This window comes from Actinia tenebrosa, unplaced genomic scaffold (assembly GCF_029948245.1).
Source record: "Actinia tenebrosa isolate PJP-AT-01 unplaced genomic scaffold, QUT_ActTen_1.0 PGA_scaffold5__44_contigs__length_20552954, whole genome shotgun sequence".
NCBI classification, from domain to species: domain Eukaryota; kingdom Metazoa; phylum Cnidaria; class Anthozoa; order Actiniaria; family Actiniidae; genus Actinia; species Actinia tenebrosa.
The window spans coordinates 11560499-11573547 of NW_028292582.1; the positions used below are offsets into that span (position 1 = coordinate 11560499).

The 13049-nt window shown below is 37.1% G+C and overlaps 2 protein-coding genes across 2 annotated transcripts; one reads left to right on the plus strand and one right to left on the minus strand.

Moving 5' to 3' along the window:
• The first annotated feature begins 135 nt into the window (after positions 1-135).
• Positions 136-3803, plus strand: LOC116304531 (dnaJ homolog subfamily B member 13). The gene is made up of 8 exons (XM_089037559.1): positions 136-234; positions 368-471; positions 718-783; positions 891-1126; positions 1611-1743; positions 2331-2425; positions 2753-2829; positions 3354-3803. The coding sequence occupies exons 1-8, from the start codon at positions 167-169 to the stop codon at positions 3502-3504; spliced, it is 930 nt and encodes a 309-aa protein (XP_088893685.1). The 5' UTR covers positions 136-166; the 3' UTR covers positions 3505-3803.
• LOC116304532 (transcription initiation protein SPT3 homolog) lies at positions 3803-12380 on the minus strand. The gene is made up of 12 exons (XM_031714279.2): positions 12226-12380; positions 11871-11974; positions 9905-9989; positions 9385-9471; positions 8675-8777; positions 7601-7672; positions 6348-6409; positions 6151-6226; positions 5673-5788; positions 4989-5276; positions 4297-4407; positions 3803-4004 (listed from the first exon to the last, which is right to left on the minus strand). The coding sequence occupies exons 1-12, from the start codon at positions 12304-12306 to the stop codon at positions 3960-3962; spliced, it is 1230 nt and encodes a 409-aa protein (XP_031570139.2). The 5' UTR covers positions 12307-12380; the 3' UTR covers positions 3803-3959.
• Positions 12381-13049: the final 669 nt, after the last annotated feature.

A 13049-nucleotide genomic window follows, 5' to 3' on the forward strand; every position in this document is an offset into this window, starting at 1 on the left:
TAAATCCACATGTGCTTGTTTTGCTGCGCCCGCAAATACTAGGCTTGCGGTTGATACCATTCGTACCCAGTCCCTCTTAGAGATCGAGGTTGTTTCCATAGCAACGAACCAAACGAAGGTCGCCATTTTGCAAAAACATCACACGAAGAAGGAGAACATTTTCAAAATGGGACAAGATTATTATGAAATACTCGGCCTTACGAGGAGCGCTACTGATGCTGATATCAAAAAAGCGTAAGTTCAGTGTGTTTTCTTTATTCCTGAGCCAAAGTTTGGGTTGTATTGCGTAAAAAAGTTGAGAAAAATGGCAATGTTTTTCACTGGTTTCATGACATCTTTCTCAGCTGTTTTATCTGGCTGTTTCTAGGTTTCGAAAATTGTCGTTAAAGTATCACCCGGACAAAAATCAGGAGGTTGGAGCTGATGTGAGGTTTAAACAAGTTGCAGAGGCGTACGACGTACTAAGCGATCGTGAGTATTTTGGATATCTTACCAAGTATGACTTAATGAAAAGGTAAATTATACACCATGAAAAGTTGAAAAAACGAAAGTAAGTTTTTTCATCTTTTCACGGTATATAATTTACCTTTTCATCATTACTGTTTCATTAGAAACACCGACGCAACTCACACTAGTTTTTAGCTAGTTATATCTTCAAGTATGATTTAATGTTTAATGCTTGATTCATCTTACCTTTTATTCTTTGCTTGCAAACAGCTAAAATACGAGCTATCTACAATCAGTTTGGTGAAGAAGGCCTCAAAGGAGGAGTTCCAGAAAAAGGTACTTATTATACGATATATCACATTTACAAGTAACATTTATATTTATATTTTTCATCAAATAGTTTCAAATAGTTAATACCAATGTTCCTAATGTTTATCCTACAGATGGATGGACCCCTGGCTACACTTTCCATGGCGATCCTCACAGAGTTTTTAAAGAATTCTTTGGTGGTGATAATCCATTTGCAGAGATCTTTGATTCATATGATCCTGACATTGGATTCGGTGGAATCCATGGCAGAGGAAGAAGAAAGCAGGATCCACCAATAGAAAGAGAGCTGTATCTGACACTTGAAGAGGTGTTCAAGGGATGTGTCAAGAAAATGAAAATATCAAGAAGAGTAAGGAAAATAGAGTAGTCTTTTAGCTCCAACAAATCCCTTCCCATTCCCCTTGGAAATTTCATTCCCTGTTGGATCCCAATCCTCCTCTGTGGACGAGGCATGGATATTTTCTGGAACTACACAATATACCCTCCTCAGACCCTCCCCACCCCTTGGAAATTCCAATCCCCCTCTGTGGGGGAGGTATGGGTATTTTCTGGTACTACACAATATACCCTCCTCAGACCCTCCCCACCCCTTGGAAATTCCAATCCCCCTCTGTGGGGGAGGTATGGGTATTTTCTGGTACTACACAATATACCCTTCTCAGACCCTCCCCAACCCTTGGAAATTCCAATCCCCCTCTGTGGGGGAGGTATGGATATTTTCTGGAACTACACAATATACCCTCCTCAGACCCTCCCCACCCCTTGAAATTTTAGTACCTCTCTAGAACTACATGAACCAAAATTAACCCAAGTTGTGATATCTTTTTTCTAAGGTCATGAATGATGATGGTCATACCTCTAACATCAGAGATAAGATTCTCACTATCAATGTAAAGCCTGGCTGGAGGGCAGGAACAAAGATCACTTTTCCTAAAGAGGGTGACCAAGGACCCAACAATATCCCAGGTAAATGCTCTTCAACATTGTAGTGGTGTGAGCGCTCGCCTCTCATCAGTGCAACCGCAGTTAGAGTCCCGCCGGGTTCAATGTTGTATATGATTAGAATTGCTTGTTGCTTCTCTCCTGTGCTTCGATGGTTTTCCGGGTTCTCCTCCCTCCCCAAAAATCAACTCCTAAATTCCAATTTGATCACGGAATGAGGGCCACAGGTTTGTTAGCCACTGGCTATTAAGTGCTACCCTTGTGAAAAAAGGGCATTTTTTTAGGGGGTAACCAAAACAATAGAGGTTTTGCACCATTACATGTTCACACCCATAATACAGCTTGCACTGCCTGTGGTTACATGCCAGAACAATAAAATCCCTCTACTTTCGGGAATTGAATTCTTTCTCATGTAAAACTATTGTATTGTTCCTGCCATCTAACATGGCTGCTGTCACGTAGTGGTGCAAAACCTCTAATACAATGAGCAATCAACTTTGGAATAAGGCTTGATAGACAAGATAAGGGAAGGTGGATTAGTGAAATAGTGATCTTCCATAATATTTTGAGTGTAGATTTATAAACCTTTCTCTACCATTCTTGTATTGCAGCTGATATAGTGTTCATCGTCAAAGACAAACCACACCCAATCTTTAAGAGAGACAATGATAATCTAATTTACACTGCATCTGTACCACTTGGAAAGGTAAGAAGTTGTAGGATTGAGTAACCTTATCCATCATCTCTTATCCTCTTCCCTAAGGCACACATCCACACATTAATTTACTTTAGATCTTTTTGGGAGCTTAGGGGTAATGATTTCCCATTTCAGACCAAATCATTCTCTTGGAAATTAAAAAATTTTTCAGGGTCTCACTAATATAATTTATGTACCTTCTTTTGTTTGGTGGAAGAAATGAAATGGGGAAAGTTTACATCTAGTCTAATGCAAACCAGAAAGGTTTATTGCATCCCTTCCTTCCTATTTCAAGATTCAATATTATGAACCAAGTGTTTTGTTGTTTGTTACTAGGCTTTAACAGGCTGTGTAGTAGATGTACCAACCTTGGATGGTAGATTAATCAGTATCCCGATCAATGACATTGTCAAGTAAGTACAGTACCATCTAACAGGGCCTACCTCCATTTGTATTGCTAGGTGGCCACCCCAGACAAAAATCGAGACATGCACTTTGCAATAGACTGCTGTCAATCAAACATGTTGATGTCATTTACATGCGTGATTCAAAAGGCGCCAAAACTTGTCAATTGTTTACAAGTATTATGAGCTACACTCACCGGGCCTACCGGGCCGATTCAAATGACGCGTAAATGACGTCAACGTGTTTGTTTGACGGCAGTCTATGGCAAAGTGCACATCGTGATTTTTGTCTGGGGTGGCCATGTAGCAATGAAAATGGCAGCAAAATAACGGCCAGACATTGTCCACGTCAATGGAATTTTGCCAGCTGAACAGCAAGTTAATTTCACATGGGTGTGTTTCACACAGTGTTTGCCACTCAGTGAAGGACGGTATTAGATTTATGAGACTCATTCAGCTGATGAGTATGAAACAATGTAAAAACATTATGCTGAAGCTAAAGAGGTCTTATATTGGTGTTTTTATTCCCCTAGGCCTGGATATCAAAAGGTTGTACCAGATGAAGGAATGCCGATATCAAAAAACCCAGAAGAGAAGGGCAATCTAATCATCCAGTTTGACATCCATTATCCCAACCACCTCAGTCCAGAACAAAAGAGATTACTCAAGGAAGCTCTACTGTAAATACTTCCATTGCAAAAATAATTATTTAAGACAAAAATCGACCTTAGGATTTTTTTTAGTAGATACAAAAATAGATAATCTCAGAATATGAATATCAAAATGGGTTAATATTAGTATGAAATATGAAGGGTTATGATACAAGGAATTTTGCAGTAAAGTCACGTCTGCTAAGATTAAAAAATAATATCCTGCAAAAATATATTTCTATATATTTGTATTAATTTTATGGTTTGCAAAATTGAAGAACCTTTCTAATTCCTTTATTCTACTTTATACTTATATTGAGAACAATCAGACATTGTAAATAAACGAACCTTTTTGTATTTATTCTCTTTTTGTATGCATTTATACATAATAATTACTTGAAATATTACAATATACAACTGTGGGATCTCTGTGTGAGAGAACCAGAAATCTACAATGTTTAGATGACTTCAGACCTATTTGAGGTATATCTAACAACACAACGTGCGATAAGCAGGTGTTGACTTCATATGTGGCTGTAGAAAAAGATAAACAGTAGCAGTTATAAATTCAATTTAGCAAATAATTATACAAAACTAACCAGGAAAAAATATTGCTGAAGTTGATTCATATACCCCTTGCATGTCGCAGCAGCTCAATTTGAAAGACAAAACAAAATAATTTCAATCTCATGAGAATTGGAAACCTATTGTTAAAATAATTAATGTTGATACTGTAAATTTTAATGTAAATTTTTATGTCCTCCAATTTGAGCTGCATTCTGACGTGCTGCAAGGTGCCTATTGTAAGGCACATTTTTGTACTTACTGAATAAGGTGCCAGTGGTCCTATATAGTAGCTGTACCTCCTCAGGGCCTCTCTGATGTGCCAGGGCTGGATACAGTCAGAACTGATCTCTTGAAGAGCTGAAGATGAACTCTGTAAAAAATATGATAATATTTAAAGTGCATCCTTGTACGCAGAGTGCATTTGTGTTAATAATATTTTAATATTTGATTCAATATACATCTGTCAATAGCCCAGGGGGTGTACTCGGGTGGGTAACATGATGGGGAGGTCCGACGTATTTTTTTGGGTTGACAATTTTCTTCCCGGTATTTTTTGGGGTCAAGAGACCAGCCACATATTTTTTTAGGTCTCGAAATGAAACCCGTATTTTTTGGGTCGTCACATCTCTGAGTTCGATTTTTGTATCAGAAAATTATTTGTTTGATTTTTTTTCCCCAGCAAGGCGTGAGTGAGTTCCGTAAACTGAATTCAATAAGTCAGTTTTGAAGTATTTAAGTCTTGAATTTTTTTGGGTGAGAAATTATTGGATTCCATGTATTTTTTGGGTGTAATATTTCAGGTTTTAGTATTTTTTGGGGGTTGCAATATGAAGCTCCGTCGGACCCCCCGTCACGTTACCCACCCGAGTACACCCCCTGGGGTCAATAGGTGGTATGCACTGCTACGATGCTGTCTCTCACTATGTAGTTCAAGCTTGAGCCAACATTTACCTTAGACTTGCGCTTCTTGGATTTTGATTTCGATGAAGTAGAAGACACACTATGAGTTGAGCTTATACTATGCGTAGGACTTGGTAGGAAAGGTAGAGAGCCTGTGGTGGGTGTAGTAGGGGTACTAGGTGGAGTATGGTTAGGTGTGGATGATGCCGTGCCCGGTGTAGTAGATGTACTGTTTAATAATGCCTGTGGTTGAGGAAGGCTTGATACAGGAGGCATTGATGTTGCCAAGATGTCACCACCTTCGGCATCCTTCTTTACCAGAAGAGCCAAGTCTACAAGCTGTGAAGAGAAAACAATACAACAAGTGTGAATACACTCTGTGATGAAGCAAGCTGCAAGCTGCTACTGCTGCTACTTTGCTGCAAGCTGCATGGTAAATTTTCCAATCAAAAACAATAGGCCATATCTTTTATATTTTTTACTGGCAACAGTGAAAAACCAAATTCCAATGGAAAACTCTTAACTACCAAGATATTGTAATGTAGTAAAATTTATCAAATTGAGCTGATCCTCGCAGTATATGAAGCAACTTATGCAGCAGCCGCAAACTGAAAAACTCAGAAAAAAATCTGAGTCTGAATGGGATTATAACCCGTGCCCTGGGGATTTCTGGCATGGTAAAGTTGTTGTAATGGCGTTGTAATGTAAAATTTGATATTAACTCAAGGTACTGACCTGTGCTACTGTCTCATATGCAAGGTAACTGAAAATCTCCATTACAGGAGCATTTGGCTTCATATCAATAAGAGAACCACAATCAATCCATTCTTTGAATTTCCCTGCCTTCTTATCTGAACCAAAAGTATCGTCAAATCAGTGTTAATTCAGGTGTAAATACAAGGGGTAGAGCGGGAGCCTTTCATAATATTTGTGTCTTGTATGATTGGCTTTTGGTACAATCACCACAACTGTCCCATTATTTACCAAGGATGTAGTGGGGATGCAATATGAATTTCAAAAATATCCATACATTGTATCCCCTTGGAGGGGGATTGGATTTTCCAATGGTTGGGAAGGGTCTGAGGAGGGTATATTGTGTAGTACCAGAAAATATCCATACCTTCGTGGGGAGGGTCTGAGCAGGGTCTGAGGTGGGTATATTTTGAGGATAATCCACCGGTTTAAAATGATTATCACTGTGACATTCACTTACTAAAGTTAACTTGGCGACATTCTATATAATCCATGTACTGCTGGTGGTCAAGCGTTCTAGAAAGTCTTTCTGCTCTCTACAATACAAAATATTCAAATTTTAACCATTAATTTTATAGGAAGCCTACTTAGTACTTTTACTGTTAAATAATGTTTTAAATTCCTCTTCAACAAAATAAACAAAAAAATGATTTTCACCTCATTTCTTTCTTGCTTGACTTCGTCAAAATCATCATCATCAAATAGAGATATCAAATCTCCTTCAAAAACAGAATAAATAAAAATATATAAACTTGAAAGTCAAAAGCCATGCATTCAGCACAGCAGAGCTACATGCTTGTTTATTGATAGGGAAATAATCTTTTGTTATACAAAATATTCAAAATAGAATGTAGAACTGTTACAGGATATATATTGTTTACAAATGAATGAATGTAAAACTATCGTGATCCAGAATTTGTATAAAAAATACGTGCCATTTTGTATGTATGTTAGTTATCTTGGTGGTCTTCTAAGTGGGTATCAAAATTAAAGATAAAATTAAGTGGAATAGGGAGTGGCTATCAAATTGTGATAACCTTTGATTATTACTCTAAGATTTCAGGAAGTCAGCTGTAAGCATGTGCATAAAATGAAACAGTTGTCTGAAGGTTCTGCCTTGTACTGTATGTAGTCTATATGATAAAACAATTGAGATATGCTTCAACACAGCTTTAGTTTACTTGTTTTTATTATTTTTAAACTACATTCAACTAAAGCTTGAATGATGGTCTTAAAATGAAAGAGTGTCTGTAAAAATTAAATCCTGCAACAATTTATTATATCAATGTTTGTATCAATTATAAATACCCCATGATTTAGAAGGTTCACAAGATTTTTTAAAATACAGTAACATGATATTTATGCTAGAATTTAAGGTATTTAATATTCATTATTAGACAAGCAAAGTAAAAACATTTTAAGAGTGAGAGTTTAATGGCCACCTATGAAGAGGCGTAATCATTTTTAACATCCTTATAAATAAGTATTGGTACATTTTAGGAGCATGTGCGTTTGGAGATAAAACTAGGATTAGGAGTCTTATTCTAAAGGTCATGCCACTATGCACTGTCATGTACATATGTATAAGATATACATACGAACAACACGCACTTGCTACGTCCTACAACATAAAAGCTCCTTGACTTGGTGTGATATACAAGATATACAAATAAAAATTTTAAAAATTGAGAGATCTCAAAAGAGCAAAAATAAACAAACAAAAATTACTATGATCATTTGTACCTTGTGTACGAGAATAAAAAATGCACAACGTATGAAATATCAGAGGTCAGACTGATGATAACTATGAGATTGATTACGGGGAAGTAAAAAGTAGATGTAACAGAAATTATCACAGATGGGTTAAAGGTTAATAACAGTGTTTTATCTTTTTAAAAAAAACATACTACCTGTGTGGTCTATTGTACTCAGAAAGTCATATGAAATCTTTCTTCTTTTGCTGCCTTTGAGTTCATTTGAAGCTAATAAATACAAAACACATTAAGTGAAGAAGGTATTGAAATGGTTTTCTCTAAATACGTTAATGTGGTAATTGTGGTTTCTTAAGTATGCAAGCAATAATAAAAAACAATGATTAGCGTCATCACTAGCATTCAGAAAAGAGATTAATGCCCACTGTATGTCTTACGACATGCGCAGAGTTATAGCTATGCATGCAGCAACATTGAAAGGGATTCCTTTAATCATATCCATAATAAGTAAAATACAGTTTGTTTATAAAAATGCCATATTTTTCATGTGAAGACAAAATATGTACATTAGTACTGACATTGATCATCTGTACAAAGGTGTGGTCTTAAGGAGGTAAAGCTACTTAAAGAAGCTTTATAGGAATAATCCCACATTACAAACCTCAATATTACTTTAATTACTAGGAGATAATGTTCATTTTGTGAAGGGGTGTCCCTAATGGGAATATGTGACACCTTACCAAGTAATTGACAGTAATTAAAGTACTATGCTTAAAACCTCAAGACCTCCCCAACTCCCATCACTTTCATCAGTATAAAACAAAATTTTGAAGAGACTAAGTAGTTTTAAAGTAATTGTATCCCAGAACTTATAGGGTCGCATACAAGATGTGCACAGCTTTTATCTATGATTAATTTCATTACCACTGTTTTAATTGCTACGTGCTGATTGAGACAATAGTTACAACAGGGAAATTGGAAATAGACTGCCGCCAATCAGAATATGTAAAGGTATTGAACAAATTATCTGATTGACTGCAATGTAATACCTGCTTTTACTCTCACAACTGTTGTTTCGATCAGTACATAGCAATGAAAACTGGTAACTCAATGCCCTCTTTTCAATTAATATTACTCCCTTTATCCTTCACTTGACATAAACACACTATCTTGTATTATTGTTGTTTTTCTTCATTCATTCAGAATGAATGATAGAATAGAAATGGAAGGTCTGGATTCCCATTCTCACAGGTTCACACTTTTTTTCCATACCTGCAGCATCTAAAACATCGTCATCATCAATTGAAACTTGTTTCTGCATTTTGTTTCTGAGGTCTTTAAATGTTAAGTACTTGATCAAACGTTTCAGTTTATCCTTTATGAAAAAGAAAAATACAAATTAATTGTTCCAGAAAAAAAACATACCCTTTCCACTAAAGGTATTGGAATTTCCAAGGGGTTGGGAGGGCATATTGTGCTGTTCATCCATACCTCCCCCCAGGTCACAGAGGGGGATTGGAATTTTGAAGGGGTGGAAAGAGTCTGAGGAAGATATATTGTGTAGTTCCAGAAAATATCCATACCTTGCCCACTGAGGAGTATTGGAAATTTTCTAAGTGGTGGGGAGTGGCAGAGGAGGATATATTAAGTAGTTCCAGAAAATATCTATACCTCTTCCACATAGGGGGGCTGGAATTTCCAAGGGGCATATTGTGTAGTTCCATAAAATATTCATACCTCCCCACAGAGGGAGATTGGAATTTTTCTAAGGGGTGGTGAGGGTCTGAGGTGGGTATATTGTGTAGTTCCAGAAAATATCCATACCTCCCCACAGAGGGGGATTGGAATTTCCAAGGGGTGGGGAGGGTTTGAGGAGGGTATATTGTGTAGTACCAGAAAATATCTGTACCTCTTTCACATAGGGGGATTGGAATTTCCAAGGGGTTGGGAGGGTCTGAGGAGGGTAATAGTCTTTAGCGTACCTTGTCTCTTCTCATCAAGAATAGAGTGTCCTCCATACTCATGAATCGCCCCCCTCTCATATTGGTTACCTCTGCTGCACGGACAATCTGAATACAATAACATACAATACAAAATGTTCATACTTTTCTTAGCGTTGTATCATGAAAGGTGGAGGTGAAAAGGACAGGATAAGTTATTTTAAATGAAATAAAATGGAAATTATTGACAGTGGTTCCACAGAGTGGCTCTTCTTCTACTCAATTCCAGATGTATTATATTTAGAAGTTGATTTTTCAAAGGTTTGGAAGCAGAAAACACTGGAGAACCCAGAGAAAAACCTTGAGGCACAAAAGAGAACCAGAAAGCTATTATCTTCTCAGGTACAACAGAGTCTGGGGATCACTGTGGGTCCTCTTGGTGAGAAGCGAGGGCTCTCACCCCTACACCACTTGTGCTTCCCATAAATAAGGCTTAGTTGCAATAAGGCTGTGTTTTGATGCATTAAAATATATACTGCGAGCTCTTCTATAAATCTTTTACCAAGCTAGACATTTGCTGATGTACAATCTCTTCTATGATCACTGCAGACTCTGGGGAAGGTCTTCTGCTGTCTCCAAAAGCATACCTGCAATCAAAAAGCTAAAACATCAGGGTTCGTATTCTTTGAGCCAAACTACAGCCACCATCCATGCCATAATAGAGGCTTTGTACCATCACATCATGGCAGCCATGACAGAAGGCAGGAACAATTGAATCTGGTCTGATTTGATTTACGAGAAAGAATCCTGTTTCCCTGGGGAAAAAAGACTATTGTCATGCCTCCTGTCATGGCTGCCATCACGTGATGGCTTTGAGGAACTGGGAACGAGTGTAGTAATATTCAACTAATTAAAAAGAAACCCCATCAGATGAAAGTTCACATTAAAATAATTAAGTTCATCAACTTTGAGAATGTTTGGGCAAATATTGACTGATTAGCAGGCTTTAAATAAATCATAAAAATAAGAGAGAATGTATGGTCTTATGGGATGCTGTCCTCAAACCCCATACATTCTCTCTTACTTTTGCAACTTTTAAAAGATCAATATTGCATTAGGTATTTATCCATCCAGTCACTTCAAATACTTTACAATGTCATTAGTATGATATTGTTAAGTATTGCATAATACTCAACACTAGGCAATTAATGTACTCCAAGCAACATGGGTGATGAAAGCATGAGAGCATAATATTTAAAAATATCTCTTATCTTCTCCCTTTCTTTTCCATCTCAAGTGAGTCCTCTAATTACAATAATATTTGGACAAAACACTTGTCCTACTTGCCAATCACAATCATACCACATGTATGACCTTTTAACCACATCTTAATATCAAAGGAACTGACCCTTAGGTAGTAGGTAATGGGATGGAAAAAAAGATCTTGAAAAACTCATATGCATTCAACCAAGTCCAAAGCTAGCATAAAATTTCCGATGGAATAAAAACTCTTGGTAAATTGCTTTTGAGTTCTAGCATTGTTTAGTATGAAAGAATTTAGCAGTTAAAAATTGAGGAAAGGTTGAAAGGTTTAGTTAATAGACACTTAATGGTACACCTGTAGACTAATTATTGTATCAAGCAGCTCACAGTGCTTGAGTATTAAAACCATCAACGACATAAGATCACCACAAATAGTATCAAAACTAAACAGTCTTTTAATAAAGAACAATTGAGTCTAACTTGAAGACAATAGATATCACAGGGATTCTGTTCAAATATGATGTCTAAGATCATGACCAAAATTGTTGGTCCACAAACCACAAATAAATTGTTTACCAACAGTACAAAGAGAAGAAAAAGACAAGTTTCCTAAATGAACATTTTCAAGGTTGATTATTTGACAATTGTTTACTGACCACAGCGGCATTATTGTGGTGGATTTTTTAGCTTTACTCAACAGGTTGCGGTCATTTCCGTGGGAAAATACTTTATAAATTCAATCACCAATTGATCACCCCGCTAACTTCCGGCTGCTAATCATCTAACAAAATACCCCATCTCTAACAAAAGCGACCTACTCTTATATCTCACTGAGCGCCTGTGATTTCACAGGAAATCAGAAAGAAAACACAGAGACATGCTTGTTTAGCCGACTACAGAAAAAGCTTTTCCGATTGATGAAAGCCGGGAGGTATAAACACGGTTTGTTGTCACGTATTCACGGCTCTGATGCCGAAAAGTCGTCGATAATGTTTTATGGTTCATATATTAACGTCAGACCTCCAACAGAGCCAGACGAAACATTATCTCAGCCACTGTTATTATTTTTTTGGTTATTTACGACCTGTCTAATAAGATAATTTAGTCAATCTAAAGATTTAATCTTTTATTTCAATGAATATGCAAAGATGGTGGTTGTGATTGACACAAACCGGTAGTATAGTTTGGGAGGTACTTATAAGTATATTCCAAGAATATAGGAGTCATAATATCGTAGTTCCTGACCTTACTAAAGCAATACTTACATCATGCTTTGTATTTCGCTTTGGAACCATAACTTAGGCACGTTTTTTGTGATTACGTTGACTGGACTTGGCGATGCAGGCGTCAATTCACCTACGCTCGGAGGCTGAAAGAATCAAATCACCGGAAATGAGTCCTTCCACGGATGATACCTCGAATAATAGCACACAGCTACATAAAGGAAATACTTCGAGTAAATTAACACCCATTGTTTATCCTACGGTTGAATAAGAAAGTTCATTTCTTTGACTCCACGCTGTATAGAACCTAAGTCTGTCGTACACATCAATAACCCTTCATCCAATATGGCGGACGGTTATTGAACCAATTTTCTAATTATTTCACACTTTACTCTACCTTGATCTCCACAATACTTGAAGCAGCTGATGCTTCTTTGTTTTTGTCTGATTTCTTATTCTTGGATTTCGATTTAGTCATATTTTTGGCCTTAAAATACCCTAAAATAACCTCTTGACGTCTGCACGTCGGTGGACAAGCAACAGTTCATTACCGGAAATAAACGAGGTATTTCGTTTTAGTTCAGTCACGTGCGAAAAGCGCGCGAAAAATACAACAACCAATCAAAAAGCTCGTACTATCGGTGCCTTGCTTTATTGAGTTACAACAACAGGATAAAACAAAACATTAAATATAACGCAATGAACGAACTACTTATCTGTTAACGGAATATAAATAATAAACTTGCCAAATTTATTCATATCCCTTCAAAAGGAAAGTGAGTTCTAATAGAGGTGCGGAATGTTGTCTTACATTCTTGTTAAGTTCGTAACTTTCCTTCTATGGTGACGTACCGGGAAAACCATTTCTAGACATTTCGTGATTTTCAGTATACTGGCCCCTTTGATTGCGTATTTTGGCATCTAGTGAGTGTAGATTTGCAAACTTTGCCGCGAAAATTTCGAATGTTGATAAGTGTTAGTGGATAGGACTAGTCTGGGACCCACGTGTATATAGGTGTTTGTTAATTGGTGAAACTTTGTACTTGCACGTTCCAGCATATCAAAAAACAATGATCGCAGTGAAACAAGAAACCACAAGAACGCTCCAGAATTTACAATGCTATTCATTGGAATGTTAATAGGCGTTTTTGATTGGACTAGGCCATTTGTGGGCGGGAGGTTGTGGCGGGTGAGCGCGCAGTGATTGGCGCAAGCCGTGTA

Coding starts and splice junctions, on each gene's coding strand:
- LOC116304531 (XM_089037559.1), top strand. CDS start 167: ATGGGACAAGATTATTATGAAATACTCGGCCTTACGAGGAGCGCTACT. Junction 1,744..2,330: donor AGGACCCAACAATATCCCAG/GTAAATGCTCTT, acceptor CTTGTATTGCAG/CTGATATAGTGTTCATCGTC. Junction 2,830..3,353: donor CCGATCAATGACATTGTCAA/GTAAGTACAGTA, acceptor TTATTCCCCTAG/GCCTGGATATCAAAAGGTTG.
- LOC116304532 (XM_031714279.2), bottom strand. CDS start 12,306: ATGACTAAATCGAAATCCAAGAATAAGAAATCAGACAAAAACAAAGAA. Junction 9,472..9,904: donor ATCAGCAAATGTCTAGCTTG/GTAAAAGATTTA, acceptor TATTGTATTCAG/ATTGTCCGTGCAGCAGAGGT. Junction 6,227..6,347: donor TCAAGCAAGAAAGAAATGAG/GTGAAAATCATT, acceptor TTTGTATTGTAG/AGAGCAGAAAGACTTTCTAG.